The sequence below is a fragment of the Trematomus bernacchii genome, unplaced genomic scaffold, assembly GCF_902827165.1.
Source record: "Trematomus bernacchii unplaced genomic scaffold, fTreBer1.1, whole genome shotgun sequence".
Classification (NCBI taxonomy): Eukaryota; Metazoa; Chordata; class Actinopteri; order Perciformes; family Nototheniidae; genus Trematomus; species Trematomus bernacchii.
This window is the reverse complement of record NW_022987581.1, coordinates 2,961,558-2,976,124: the sequence shown is the minus strand read 5'-3', so window position 1 is coordinate 2,976,124 and position 14,567 is coordinate 2,961,558. Positions and strand designations below refer to the sequence as shown.

Sequence of the window (14,567 nt, the reverse complement as noted above, 5' to 3'; positions counted from 1 at the left end):
ATCCAGTTAGCTTCTGACATTTTTACTGTAATTGCAGGGTGATGCTGATTGGCTCTTCCTGTTCTGGCAGAGTGTTGACCCCCCTCTACAGGCCTGGCCTTTGTCAGGATTCTAAAAAGGAGCGACACTATGTTCTGTCACTAACCCCTGCTTCTTATCACACTACAGGAATAAAGCTGGCTTGATGGATGCTGCCTCATTTACCATAGAGTGCTGAAGGGGTGAAGTATTTTTTGTAGGCTGACCCTGAAGATAGCATCTCCTTGGTTCCCTCCACAAAAAATCAATTGGATGATTGCAGAAAATAATCTCTGTGTCAAACAAACGTTTATGATACTTACACGTTTAGTTCAGCAGGATAGTCTCCACATGTTAACACCACTTTATGATTTCTGCAGTGAAAAGCTAATGTTGGGCTATAAAGGAACTACAGCACGGTCACATGACTTCACGTCACCACCGCTAAGCTAAAGGCGGCTAATGTTGGGCTATAAAGGAACTACAGCACGGTCACATGACTTCACGTCACCACCGCTAAGCTAAAGGTGGCTAATGTTGGGCTATAAAGGAACTACAGCACGGTCACATGACTTCACGTCACCACCGCTAAGCTAAAGGAGGCTAATGTTGGGCTATAAAGGAACTACAAGCACGGTCACATGACTTCACGTCACCACCGCTAAGCTAAAGGTGGCTAATGTTGGGTTATAAAGGAACTACAGCACGGTCACATGACTTCACGTCACCACCGCTAAGCTAAAGGTGGCTAATGTTGGCTAAGGAAGGAAACGAAGGTGGGCAATGACATGGATAAAAGGAACTACAGCACGGTCACATGACTTCACGTCACCACCGCTAAGCTAAAGGTGGCTAATGTTGGGACTATAAAGGAACTACAGCAATGGTCACATGACTTCACGTCACCACCGCTAAGCTAAAGGTGGCTAATGTTGGGCTATAAAGGAACTACAGCACGGTCACATGACTTCACGTCACCACCGCTAAGCTAAAGGCGGCTAATGTTGGGCGTGATGGCGTTTAGTCGTCTCATTATACACTTGTTAGCAACTGCTGTTTTTAAATTCACCAGTGGGGTTATTTACTGACATATTTAATGTCGTAGCACAAACCGTTAAAAAATCTTCAGTTTCAAAGACCTTATTTAGGGCTTCTAACCAAACAACACATTCAAAAAACATTGATTTTCCAGAAGAGGCAACAAAGAAGTGCTAAAAGGCCGACTAATTTCCTGGTTTTGGACTCATTCCTGTACCACTCTATATATGACATGGCTCCTTCCAACGGCGACCATACATAGACTCATATAGCTAAAGACATTTGTGGTAGTAATAATAATAAAAGGAGTAATACTGACACTTACAGCCCGTGTCTTTGAGGCGGTTGATGGCGTTGGAAAGCAGGCGGACGCAGCCCAGGAACCCGGCTCCTTGCTTCTTGTGGATCTTCTTGTGGTTCCACACGCTGATGGTGATGGAATCTGATTTTCCGATGTATCTGAAAGGAAGGACAGAAGAAGGAGACATTTAATGGCTCTCATAGACACCATGAAAATCACTGTTTGACCCCTTATCCAGCGAAAGATACCATGACAGAGTGTGCAGTTCTTCAATCACTCCAGCTTGGCTAATCACTCAATAAATCAACAATTCATTACAACACATTGATGCAAACATGATTGTTTACCGTACCAACAACGATAGCAACCATTTGAAATGACGGCAGCACTGATCGAGGTTTTCTGTAACTCTCTGTGTCACGGTTTCTTGACCATTAACCCGTCTTAATAACGAAATAACAGACCACTGAATGTCCAAATTGACCAGATGCCAATTCCTGCAACAATGCTGAAGGGTCACAGTTCACTCACTAGTCTGCTGTACTCTGGACACACACACACACACACACACACACACACACACACACACACACACACACACACACACACACACACACACACACACACACACACACACACACACACACACACACACACACACACACACACACACACACACACACACACACACACACACACACACACACACACACACACACACACACACACACACACACACACACACACACACACACACACATTACGAGACACAGTTTGGACATGGAGGAGGAAGAGGAAGAGGAAGGTGGGGAAGTTGAGGGATTTTCCAGACGGTGGATGTGAACTTGTGATCCTGAGCGTCTGAACACCACAGACTGTGATCCTGTGAATCATTTATTCACAGAACATATCAGGAGGAGGGAGACAGGACGGAGAAACTGTGACGTGATGACGAGCAAACATTTAAGAAATTGGAGCCATGAAAATATCGGTCAGACTGTGGATGAAGGGGCGAGAAAATGGCATTTTAAATTAGGCTCGCATCGAGTTCTCGAGACACTTTTGGTTTCACTTTAGTGACTAAGAAGGAAGCTTTTTCCCCATATATATGAGAATGATAAATGACCAGTTAATTTAGGTTTAAACGCTCATCAATCATGCTGTCAAAATGGGTTGTTTGAGTAAACTATTTTGAAGCAGTTCAGGAGATCATATCAGACCTATTGCATTCTGGGGGAAAATCACAGCATTTGCAACATGACTAAATATTTAAAATATAAATAAAGGAACATGCCAGAACATATATCTCAAATCCAAACACAGTCTTATAAAAAGGCTGATTTTAAACGGGTATAATGTTGATTCCAATTTTAATTTAGCGTGTTAGCATGCTGCACTTGATTTTAAGATGGAAGCAGCATGCCCTCATTGAAATGTTACAGGTTTAAAAATTATTGATATTCTGTTTTATTTTATATGAGAACATGTAGGCCTTACATTGAGGGCAATTCTTTATGTTTTCGGCGTAGGCTTGCATATTTGTTGGCATATTTAATATTGTATTTAATTAGTCTTTGGAAAGGACTTGAAGTGATCGACATGCCTTGATGAAGCTACTCTTTATACAGCCATCCTATCAATAGTTTTTAAGCTTTTAAACAGATCATATTTGACTGGAATTTCTCCCTTTCTGTCTGGGACACGTTGACCAATTTTCAACGGAATCGCTGATTGCTAGCATGGCTAAAAACAACTTTATGCAAGTATGGAACATGTTCAGGTAACTGTGTTGTATTCAGAAAAGGAATAAGATGAGACAGATCATTTCCTGACTGTGTGTCTCTTCCATTCCCCTTCCTCTCCTCCTCCTCATGTGTCCGGCGTATCGAGTGTGATCAAATCCCCCGTGAACCTGTTGTTGCACATCTGCTCTGGTTGGCTTCCGCGTCGAAAATTAATCATCTGTACGCTTCGCAGAACTGCATCCCACTGTAATTATCATGCTGCTTACCAAAAGGGATATGAAACAATGGGGCTGTGAGTAAGACGTCTGGACATTTTGAGTCCGAGCCAAATGCCTGTCTGGGGTGCGATGTGAGAGAATGTCAGACAGACGTGACGGGAGGGAGCATTTCAACCAAACCCCCGTCATCTGGATCACCCTCCACGTAATAAAATTCATTAGTCTGGCTAAGGTTTTTAATACCAGTCGAAGGCAATAACACACATGCACGAGAGACAATGGGAAAATCGCAATAAAAAGCAGATTTAAAGAGTCAGATGTGCTTTCCTTCGCTGGACTTTTCCCTGAAAGTCCCTGCCAAGAACATATGGTGAAAGTGAAAGAACAACGTGTCATTACAGCAACAATCTGAGGTACAAACAGAAAAAAAAGGGAAATCCCGACACTTAAACTCACTGCTAACGACTGGAAATCTGCTCATGTTCTTAAATTGATTGACAGATTTGCTTCCAATGCACTGTGGCCCTTCTAATTCTACGACATATTAACACCACGGACCTAATAAAAGACATTAATGGGGCTTTAACTGGGTGCAACTCGGCCGGGATGGGGAGTGGAAAATGGATGGATGAGTGGGCCGTAAATAATTTCCAGTCTAGACTGAGTGCTTAACATTGCATATGTATAATTTAATAACAAGGTATTTGAAGGACTTTTAATTAACCAAATGTGACTGAGTGCACACTGGAGGGGGAATCCAAAAAGGTCAGGAAACACTACAACATGATGAAGGGCTGTTATCATTATAATACTAATTAATCACTGTGTCCTTGTCCTCGAAAAACTGTCTTCTGTCTTTTATTCACTCTGATTTTACTGTAAGTTAAAGGTCACCTATCATGCTATTTTTAGGCAATAGCATAGGTCTCAGATATATACAAATATATAAAAAACATGTCTATGAAGTGTTTTGCTCAAAATACCAAACAGATCACCCATTCTAGCCATGCCTCATATCCCTCTATTTCACTTCCTGTTTCAAAAGTGCTGATTTTATGTATAAAGCTTTAAAAAATAAATAATTGATACAAATAAAAAAGGAGGGGGCTGAGCTCATGCGGGACCCGGCAGCTACTGTCTAAACTAAATGCTGCCGTGATGAAACGCCATATCATGGATTATCAAGGATTATTTCTGAAACAGTATGGAGCTCAAAGGCTTTCTCTCTTGCCGGTTATACCACAAGGTGAGTTCCTTTTTATTTCCTGCTTCTTCACACACATGCTCTCCAGTACAGGTTAGCTCTGAGTGTTAGCGATGCTAATGTAAACACCGACCATATTACGTCCAAAACAGTCGGGCATTGTTTCTGATAGCAACGTTTCTGATAGGGCCGTGGGTCCACATCTCAGATATTACGTCATATCGGACGCAAATCTGGATCAGCTCCGTTGTTCCCCCGTTTTTAGAGATGTGGGTACGGAGGAAAAGAGAGAGGGTTTTATTTTCTGACGCTGCGCGAGTTCCCTGACACACCGGGGACACATGTTGATGTAGAAAAGACATCAAAAAGTGCATTTTGCATGATAGGTCCCCTTTAAGGAAAGATAAGACGGAGATTTGATAAAGGGCTGAGGAAAAGACAATCACAACTCCTATTGATGTTACTTTATCCATAATGTACAATCAAAGACCAAAAGACCACCAAATGTAATAGAGTGGTGCAGGAATGAGTCCAACATCCTGAGATAAGTCTGCATTTTAGCACTGGTGTCCATGGTCTAAGTCAGTGGTTTTCTGAATGGTTTTTTGGTTGTTATTTTTTCCCTTTCCTGTAGGGGGTTTCTCTGAAGAGACATTAAATACTAATATGAACCTGAACAGGAGCAAATATCCTCTTTAAGATATTTTAACCAGCTTTTATATCTTAAATACTTTAGGGTCATTTCACTCAGGGACATTTTAAGCAAAAAAATAATAACTTTTCCACCACAGAGTGTGAGAGGCAGCCACAAAGACGGTCTGCTATCTTTGGCATGCCGGCCAACTCCTGCAACAATGCAGAAGGGTCACAGTTCACTCACTAGTCTGCTGTACTCTGAACACACACACACACACACACACACACACACACACACACACACACACACACACACACACACACACACACACACACACACACACACACACACACACACACACACACACACACACACACACACACACACACACACACACACACACACACACACACACACACACACACACACACACACACACAGCCTTAAAGCGGTCAGAGCACCAGGTGTTTCAGGCTCTGTTTTGATGAGAGTGAGCCAGACAGACGGCTCAATTAAAACCTCTCTTTCCTCCAACAACACACCACCTGAGAGGCCTGCTGCTGGACACGAGGATACACACTACACACAGTTAGGGGGGGGGGGTTACACTCATGGTTACACTCATGATAAACCTCATAGGGCATTGTATATCCATCAAGTTTGAATAAAGTTGGTTTATCACTGATTAGCGAGGTAAAATCTCTCATTGTGTCATTGGAGTCTGGTGGTTTTGTGTAGCACATATTAGAATAATTCACCAAATAAAAGCACAAAACCTTGTTGATAATATATCATATATCACACAAGACTATGTTCTCCTCTCCATCGATCCATCTTAACGAAGCTGCACACACACGTTTTTTTGCAGCCCATATCTAGTCGATAATTAGAGTAATTCACCAAATAAAAGCACAAAACCTTGTTGATAATATCCTTAACTTAAACACGGTCCATAGCATCACGTCTGAAAGCCTTTGATTCCACTGAGCCAGGACCCTGTGTTGTCCTCTCCATCAATCCATCTTTTAAAAGGTGAACACACACACACACACACACACACACACACACACACACACACACGGTGACTTTTTCCCCCTGTTGTCAAAAGTGACACGAGCAGCTGATTTAACATCCATGTCGAGAGAGGGTCCTGTTTCCCCAGCAACCAAACAAACGGAGACATGTGCTTCCTCTCGCTGCTGGATAAACACCGGAGGAACACTGGAAAACTCTCACTCTCACATTCTCACTCTCACACTCTCACTCACGTCTCTTTCCCAGGTTACCTTCACAGGGTCTCTGGGAAACGAAGGTTACAGCAAGACATGAACGACGCCACTCCTTTGTGTTTCTTTAAACACTTCTCCCAGGGACTCTGAAGGGTTATGTCATCACGGAGTATTAGGATAAGTGAGAGAACAGATGTAGGATCTGTTAGGGTTTAAGTCCTGTTAATGACAGCCTGACACTTCGCAGGGCGCTCGCCGGTTGAGGTTAAATACAGAGAGCTGTGAGGTATTGTAACGGCTGCTGTTCGTAATCACAGTAAGGCTCTGGAGAGGTGGGAGGTATGCTAATAAACAGAGAGGTAGACCACCACACACACACATACACACACACACACACACACACACACACACACACACACACACACACACACACACACACACACACACACACACACACACACACACACACACACACACACACACACACACACACACACACACACACACACACAGAAGATGACGTAGAAGAGACAGGAAGAAGAGGGGACACATGTTGATGTAGAAGAGACATGAAGAAGAGGGGACACATGTTGATGTAGAAGAGACATGAAGAAGAGGGGACACATGTTGATGTAGAAGAGACATGAAGAAGAGGGGACACATGTTGATGTAGAAGAGACATGAAGAAGAGGGGACACATGTTGATGTAGAAGAGATATGAAGAAGAGGGGACACATGTTGATGTAGAAGAGACATGAAGAAGAGGGGACACATGTTGATGTAGAAGAGACATGAAGAAGAGGGGACACATGTTGATGTAGAAGAGACGTGAAGAAGAGGGGACACATGTTGATGAAGAAGAGACATGAGGAAGAGGGGACACATGTTGATGTAGAAGAGACATGAAGAAGAGGGGACACATGTTGATGTAGAAGAGACATGAAGAAGAGGGACACATGTTGATGTAGAAGAGACATGAAGAAGAGGGGACACATGTTGATGTAGAAGAGACATGAAGAAGAGGGGACACATGTTGATGTAGAAGAGACGTGAAGAAGAGGGGACACATGTTGATGTAGAAGAGACATGAAGAAGAGGGGACACATGTTGATGTAGAAGAGACATGAAGAAGAGGGGACACATGTTGATGTAGAAGAGACATGAAGAAGAGGGGACACATGTTGATGTAGAAGAGACATGAAGAAGAGGGGACACATGGTGATGTAGAAGAGACATGAAGAAGAGGGGACACATGTTGATGTAGAAGAGACATGAAGAAGTGGATTTTGCACAATAGGTGACCTTTAAGATATTGTGTGTGGGACTCACAGGTCGTAGTGCTGGTTCCACTTGGGGTCCAGTGTGTTCCTCACTGTGTCCGTGGAGTGGCATTGCCCCGAACCGTCCACAACGACCTTAGCAAAGGGATCAGGGAGGCCTGCAGGAGGAGAGACAAAACCACACAGAGCTGAGACACAATCACCAAGAAGACACAACAGAAAACATGCAACAGGACACAGAATGACAACATGGCAGACGCTGAGGTTTCTCCGCTGTGGGATCAGATTACTCACTGGTTACTTACACAATTTGTCTTGTACTTTGATTCCAAAATGAGATCCTTCGGAGACAAGAGTACAGTGGAGGGTGACTAAAAAATGCATTGGATTTGTTGCTGTCAATTCAAGAAAGGGATAGTTCAGATTTTGAGGTTCTTATCCAATGTCAGTGTGTTTGTGTTTTGGAGAAAATGGAAAGGAGCACAAGCATAGAAGCTAAGAAATGTACTTGAGGAGGGTGGTAACAAAAAAACATGTATTTATCAGTTTGAGCGAATGCTATATTTAGGATATTTTCACCACTTTATTATGCATTTGTAAGACAGCTCTTTACAATATGTAATATGCTCTCTGCTCTCAGTAACGCAGGTCTACCTCTGCCTCAATCAGTTAGTTTGTTCAGGTTGTTATTGTGTGAATTTGGTGAGTTTGAATGAACCGTTTAATACACAAAAGTCCCACAAACTAACAAACCGATGGAGGCAGCGTTAAACCAGCTATTAATGTTTTTGTCAATGGAGTCTGGTACACATTTCAAGGGCATAGTGGGATGTAATGTCTTCAGTTCCCGTCAGAAAGGGCTGTCTGATAGCAAGAGGTGAACATATTCTAAATATAGCCTACATTCAAACCAATATGGATCTTTTTAAATGGCTAAACTAAATGTGGTTGCTCCCCCCCTTTCACAGCAGTACATTGCCTAGCTTCTAGGTTTGTACTCCAATCATCATCTACTGTATTTAAGAAACCAACAAGGATAAGCACCTCATTCAAGCCCACTTTGAAACGTACAAAATACCCCTTTGAACTGGTCTGATTGGAAAAAAACACCACATGATTATTCACAACACAAAAAACAGTTTCAAATGAGGTGAGTCAATATAGAGCGGTGCAAGGATGGCAACCTGGAAGTTAGCATCTCCCTGGTTCCCTCTGGAAAGACTCCATGGGATTCCTCCATGTGATTTTGGAATATTGCAAAAAAATAATCTTTGTGGCAAACAAACAAACAAACGTTGATCTAATCCAAGGGGGTCCAAACTTTTTTCACGAGGGCCACATACAGAAAAATATACGAAGGGCTGGGCCGCTCACTAGAGGTATACTGCCTCATAAGTTCAGTTATAAGTTAGCAGAATAAATCAAATGGAGGTACATGATGCTTCTGAGTGTTGGCAGCTCATCCCTTAAAACAGAAGATTGATTATAATAAGGACTTATGTAAATAAGTCATTGGGCTTTTTTCTTATCAACTAAGATATACTAGAAAATGTTTCCAACTCTAATTGACTGAATGTAGGGCTGTGCGATTATGGCAAAAATCATAATCACGATTATTTTTGGTCAATAATTGATATCACGATTATTAAATACGATTATTCATTGACTTTGAAAACATCCATTTATTGAACTTTAAAACAAATACAAATAATAATTTGAACAGTATCTTTTTAACTGTTGATTACCCTGAACGTATAATTCAACTGAAAAACCAATACAAAAATAAATGATACATTTATATTTACATTTAAATAAATAATATCAAAATAATAAATACCAATAAACAAGATTATCAAATATTTTGGAGCGCACTTCCCCAAGCTACTAAACATATTTAAATATGACAAATACAAATAAATTAGACAAAAATGAATTAGATCAAATATGTTGCACTGTCACAACCTAGCAAAGCTAAATAATTGTTTTTTTCGATTATGTTGTTTTCGTAATTGTGGCAGGCCAAAATCGTAATTACGATTAAAATACGATTAATTGCACAGCCCTACCTGAATGTATTTGAAAAGTGGTCTCATTAACACATGAATACTACTGTGTGGTATATGTTTACATGTATAGTTAAGAAGTACATTTATTATTATTTGATTATACTTTTTGAATTTGATGAGGGCCGCATTTGGCCCCCGGGCCGTAGTTTGGACACCCCTGGTCTAATCTCTTGTGTTAGCCACAGACCTTATTTCAGGACAATAACCAAAGACACATTCAGACATCTTCCAGATGAGGGAGCAGGTGGGAACATGCTGACTCATCTCAGGGCTGAAGACTCATTCTTGCACCACTCTATTTAAATCAGTAATGCGGTTAGTTGTAACAGAATGACCGCACACACACACACACACACACACACACACACACACACACACACACACACACACACACACACACACACACACACACACACACACACACACACACACACACACACACACACACACACACACACACACACACACACACACACACACACACACACACACACACACACACAGGTTTCAGTGTATCTGGGTGTTTGCTCAGCTCAGGAGGAGGAATGGCAGGAATGGGCACCACAGAAACCACCTGAGTGAGCAGAAGACCTTCAGATGCTCACTCACCATGACAGCCCGCCCAAACACACCAAAACACTCGCTGCACCCTCACTCATTAAGGCTGTAGTGGAGAACATTAACTGGGTGTTTGATGCAAAGCGGTTAGCAGAAACACTGTCCAAAATGGAAATATATTCCCTGTACGTTGAGCCTTTTTTCCCACCGAAATTAGTGCGTATATGCAGCGGGGAAACACGCTAAAAATAGGCCATGTTGTTAGCATTGCCAGTAGACCGTGGATAAGAGGGAGGCAGTAGACCGTTACTTATTCACTCACCAGAGAGGGTGACGTTGGAAAGACGAGAAAAGGATGTTATTTTTTTTTATTTCAAGTTTCAATTAAGTATGTTTGATTATAGTCCTTAAGTTAGACTATTGTCAATGTAGTTTGGCGGCTTTGAAGAGAGAATATTATTGCATGTTTGTACGTTATTACAATTCTAATTATCGTCCATCGTCGTTGTTGATTATGTTTCAAAATATATTTCCTTCAATGTGTGTCATAGCGTAAAAAAAGTGTGGAATATTTCAGTTACTGTTAATCGGAGCTAAAGGACATAAATAACTATGACTAATGTAATATATTAATAAAGTAAGTAAAGAAAATTATATTTACTAGGAAATGAATGCAGATTGTGACCTTCCTCAGTTCAGGAAAGGCGTGAGGTGTTAGTGGGATTTTGACCAGTGGGAAGAGGTGCTTTAGTGACATTTTACAAAACTTTATTTAGGAATTGCACTCGAGTCACGGTTTTGAGTTTATTTAAAGTAACAGGGCACTTTGTAGACGACTCCTATTTCCAAGGACATATGTAGCAGAGATGGAGTACTCGAGTGCCGATTTTCGGGACTCGTGACTCGACTCGGACTCGCGCACTGATTGACGCGACTCGGACTTGGACTCGTGAATTCTCGCGTACGATGACTTGGACTCGGACTCGACTCGAACACTCCTTGGGTGACTCGGACTTGGACTCGGACTCGAACACAGGTAATGATGACTCGGACTCGACTCGGACACTCCTTGGGTGACTCGGACTTGGACTCGGACTTGAAGAGTGGTGACTTGAGAGTGACTTAGACTTGTGAATTGGTGACTTGACTACAACACTGATATGTAGTAAGTAAATCTTCCCTATCTGTTTAATTGGCTAAATGAGAATATCCTAGTTCTTGTCTTTGAAGGCTTTGAAGCAGCTAAACTTCATCGACCCAAAGTACATTTTCTCAATCTCAAGAGTTTTTTAGTTTGCGTGCATCAAACACCCACAGCCTCGACCAGGAGCCGATGTTGGCAGATACTTACGGAAGAAGTCCTTCTTCACCAGGTTTTTGGCGCAGAGGACTGAAAAAAGAAGAAAGACATAATTAATCGAAGCAGTATATATCAGAGTCTTACGGTTGGTTTGTAGAGTTTGAACTAAAATGCAAGAAAAGACGTAGGGATGTATACTGTATGTGTAGACAGCAGGAAATGTCTAGTTCAAAAACATCAGACCCATTAGATAGTTAACTGTACAATCTTTGTATCCAGACACTCCGACACCTGCAGAAGCTTTAGGGTCGAAGTGGAAGCTTTTCGACATTTAACACCAGCTGTATCGTTAGAGAACATGTCACTCATTATGAACCCAGCCTTTGAGCTGGAGGAGGACATGTTTTGTCTCCGTCTCTCTTCCCAGAGCAGCAGAGAGGTCGACCCTAATGATCTACTCATGAGCGTGTGTGTGTGTGTGTGTGTGTGTGTGTGTGTGTGTGTGTGTGTGTGTGTGTGTGTGTGTGTGTGTGTGTGTGTGTGTGTGTGTGTGTGTGTGTGTGTGTGTGTGTGGAGTTACAGTCTGTGAGTCAGGCTCATGAAGCACACTTTTGGTTTAGCTTCTCTCTGATAACCTTTTTCTGAGGAACAGAGAGGTCGACCCTAATGATCTACTCATGAGTGTGTGTGTGTGTGTGTGTGTGTGTGTGTGTGTGTGTGTGTGTGTGTGTGTGTGTGTGTGTGTGTGTGTGTGTGTGTGTGTGTGTGTGTGTGTGTGTGTGTGTGTGTGTGTGAGTTACAGTATGTGAGTCAGGCTCATGAAACACACTTTTGGTTTCGCTTCTCTCTGATAACCTTTTTCTGAGGAACAGAACTGATGTGGTTTCTGTTGACTCTGATTCACTGGTTTTAATAGATATTAGACTCTAACAGACGGTGTGTAATAGTTACCGTTTAGTCTTCCATTTATCACTGATACTTATATTATATTAAAGATTTGTCCTGTCCTTTTGTAATCTTTTTATTTGTAAATTAACCAGAAATGCATTAATGTTTGTATGTTTTCGAGTCGAATGATGGAAGTTAAGGGGCCCTATCATGCTTTTTGGGGTTTTCCAGTTCCTGTAGTGTGATATATAGGTTTGTATGCATGCAAATTATCTGCTAAGCAGCAAATCTGTATAATTAAATAGAATAAATCAAAAAGAATCATGCAAAAGCACCACTTTAAATCTTATCTTTCACCACAGATGTGCACATTAGTTTCTTGCAAAGCAGTCATTTTGCCCGAAAACAGCAACAAGTCGACTAACTAACCTAAAAAATGTTTTTAACTAAGACCAAAAAGAAGCCTTTAGTCAATTAATCCACCAATCAGAGGGGCAGACATATTTTTGTTGTGGCTTTACCTCGAGTCTCGCTTTCCCACTTCCTCCATGTGCAGGTAAGCGTGCTCAGATTTCACTTTGCTAACACAAATAGACAAAAGTCACACCCATAGTGGTAGACTGCAGCTTAAAACATTCAACCTGCCACACACACGCACACGCACACACGCTCACACGCACACGCACACACACACACACACACACACACACACACACACACACACACACACACACACACACACACACACACACACACACACACACACACACACACACACACACACACACACACACACACACACACACAGGAGATTGTGGTTTTAATGACAAGAACCCCATTATAAAAGACAGCAAAAAAAACTGGATGCAATCCCTCCTCGGGGGGATGGGGGGGTGCAGAACATGCTCCACAGATGAGGAAGAATTTCTTTCCGCAAACATCCCTGGGAATGTGTTACGTTCCAGTGAAACCCACCTCATTTCTAAAACATCTGGTATGCATCGCTGTCGAGCACACAGACGACACACACACACAGACGACACACACACACACACACACACTTCCCCTGAGACAACTGCTTCTCCACTGATCTGATTAATTACTAAGAGGCTCAGAGGAAAGTGTGCACGCTTTGAGGCTTTAAGAGAGTGAAAACTTGCCGGTAACAGATGAATATAATATTTTTTCAAATGCTTCTGTCCACAAGCCATAGACAATATAAAAAATGTGTGAATAGCACTATAAAGTGGTGCAGTGATGACGTATTTTTGAAGACCGACACTGACACTGACTTCACGTCACCACCGCTAAGCTAAAGGCGGCTAATGTTGGGCTATAAAGGAACTACAGTACGGTCACATGACTTCACGTCACCACCGCTAAGCTAAAGGCGGCTAATGTTGGGCTATAAAGGAACTACAGTACGGTCACATGACTTCACGTCACCACCGCTAAGCTAAAGGCGGCTAATGTTGGGCTATAAAGGAACTACAGCACGGTCACATGACTTCACGTCACCACCGCTAAGCTAAAGGCGGCTAATGTTGGGCTATAAAGGAACTACAGCACGGTCACATGACTTCATGTCACCACCGCTAAGCTAAAGGAGGCTAATGTTGGGCTATAAAGGAACTACAGCACGGTCACATGACTTCACGTCACCACCGCTAAGCTAAAGGCGGCTAATGTTGGGCTATAAAGGAACTACAGCACGGTCACATGACTTCACGTCACCACCGCTAAGCTAAAGGCGGCTAATGTTGGGCTATAAAGGAACTACAGCACGGTCACATGACTTCACGTCACCACCGCTAAGCTAAAGGCGGCTAATGTTGGGCTATAAAGGAACTACAGCACGGTCACATGACTTCACGTCACCACCGCTAAGCTAAAGGCGGCTAATGTTGGGCGTGATGACGTTTAGTCGTTTCATTTAGATACTTGTTAGCATCCGTAGTTTTAAATCCACCAGTGGGGTATTTACTGAAGTATTTTATGTCGTAGAATTTAAATCTCTTCAGCTTCTGTTAACCACAGACCTTATTTCAGGCTAACAACCAAAAAACACATTAAAAAAAACCTCTG

The 14,567-nt window shown here is 42.2% G+C and overlaps 1 protein-coding gene across 4 annotated transcripts in view; it reads right to left on the bottom strand.

Moving 5' to 3' along the window:
* Positions 1–14,567, bottom strand: part of smurf2 (SMAD specific E3 ubiquitin protein ligase 2) — an 85,800-nt gene that overhangs the window by 43,608 nt on the left and 27,625 nt on the right. Inside the window, exons 2-5 of one of the 4 annotated variants that reach the window (XM_034127077.1) lie at positions 11,646–11,684; positions 7,976–8,011; positions 7,720–7,828; positions 1,376–1,515 (exon numbers count right to left, since the gene is read on the bottom strand). In XM_034127077.1, coding sequence (XP_033982968.1) covers positions 1,376–1,515; positions 7,720–7,828; positions 7,976–8,011; positions 11,646–11,684 — 324 coding nt within the window. The remainder of the gene's footprint in view (positions 1–1,375; positions 1,516–7,719; positions 7,829–7,975; positions 8,012–11,645; positions 11,685–14,567) is intronic. The other 3 variants (XM_034127078.1, XM_034127080.1, XM_034127081.1) reach the window with 3 other exon arrangements.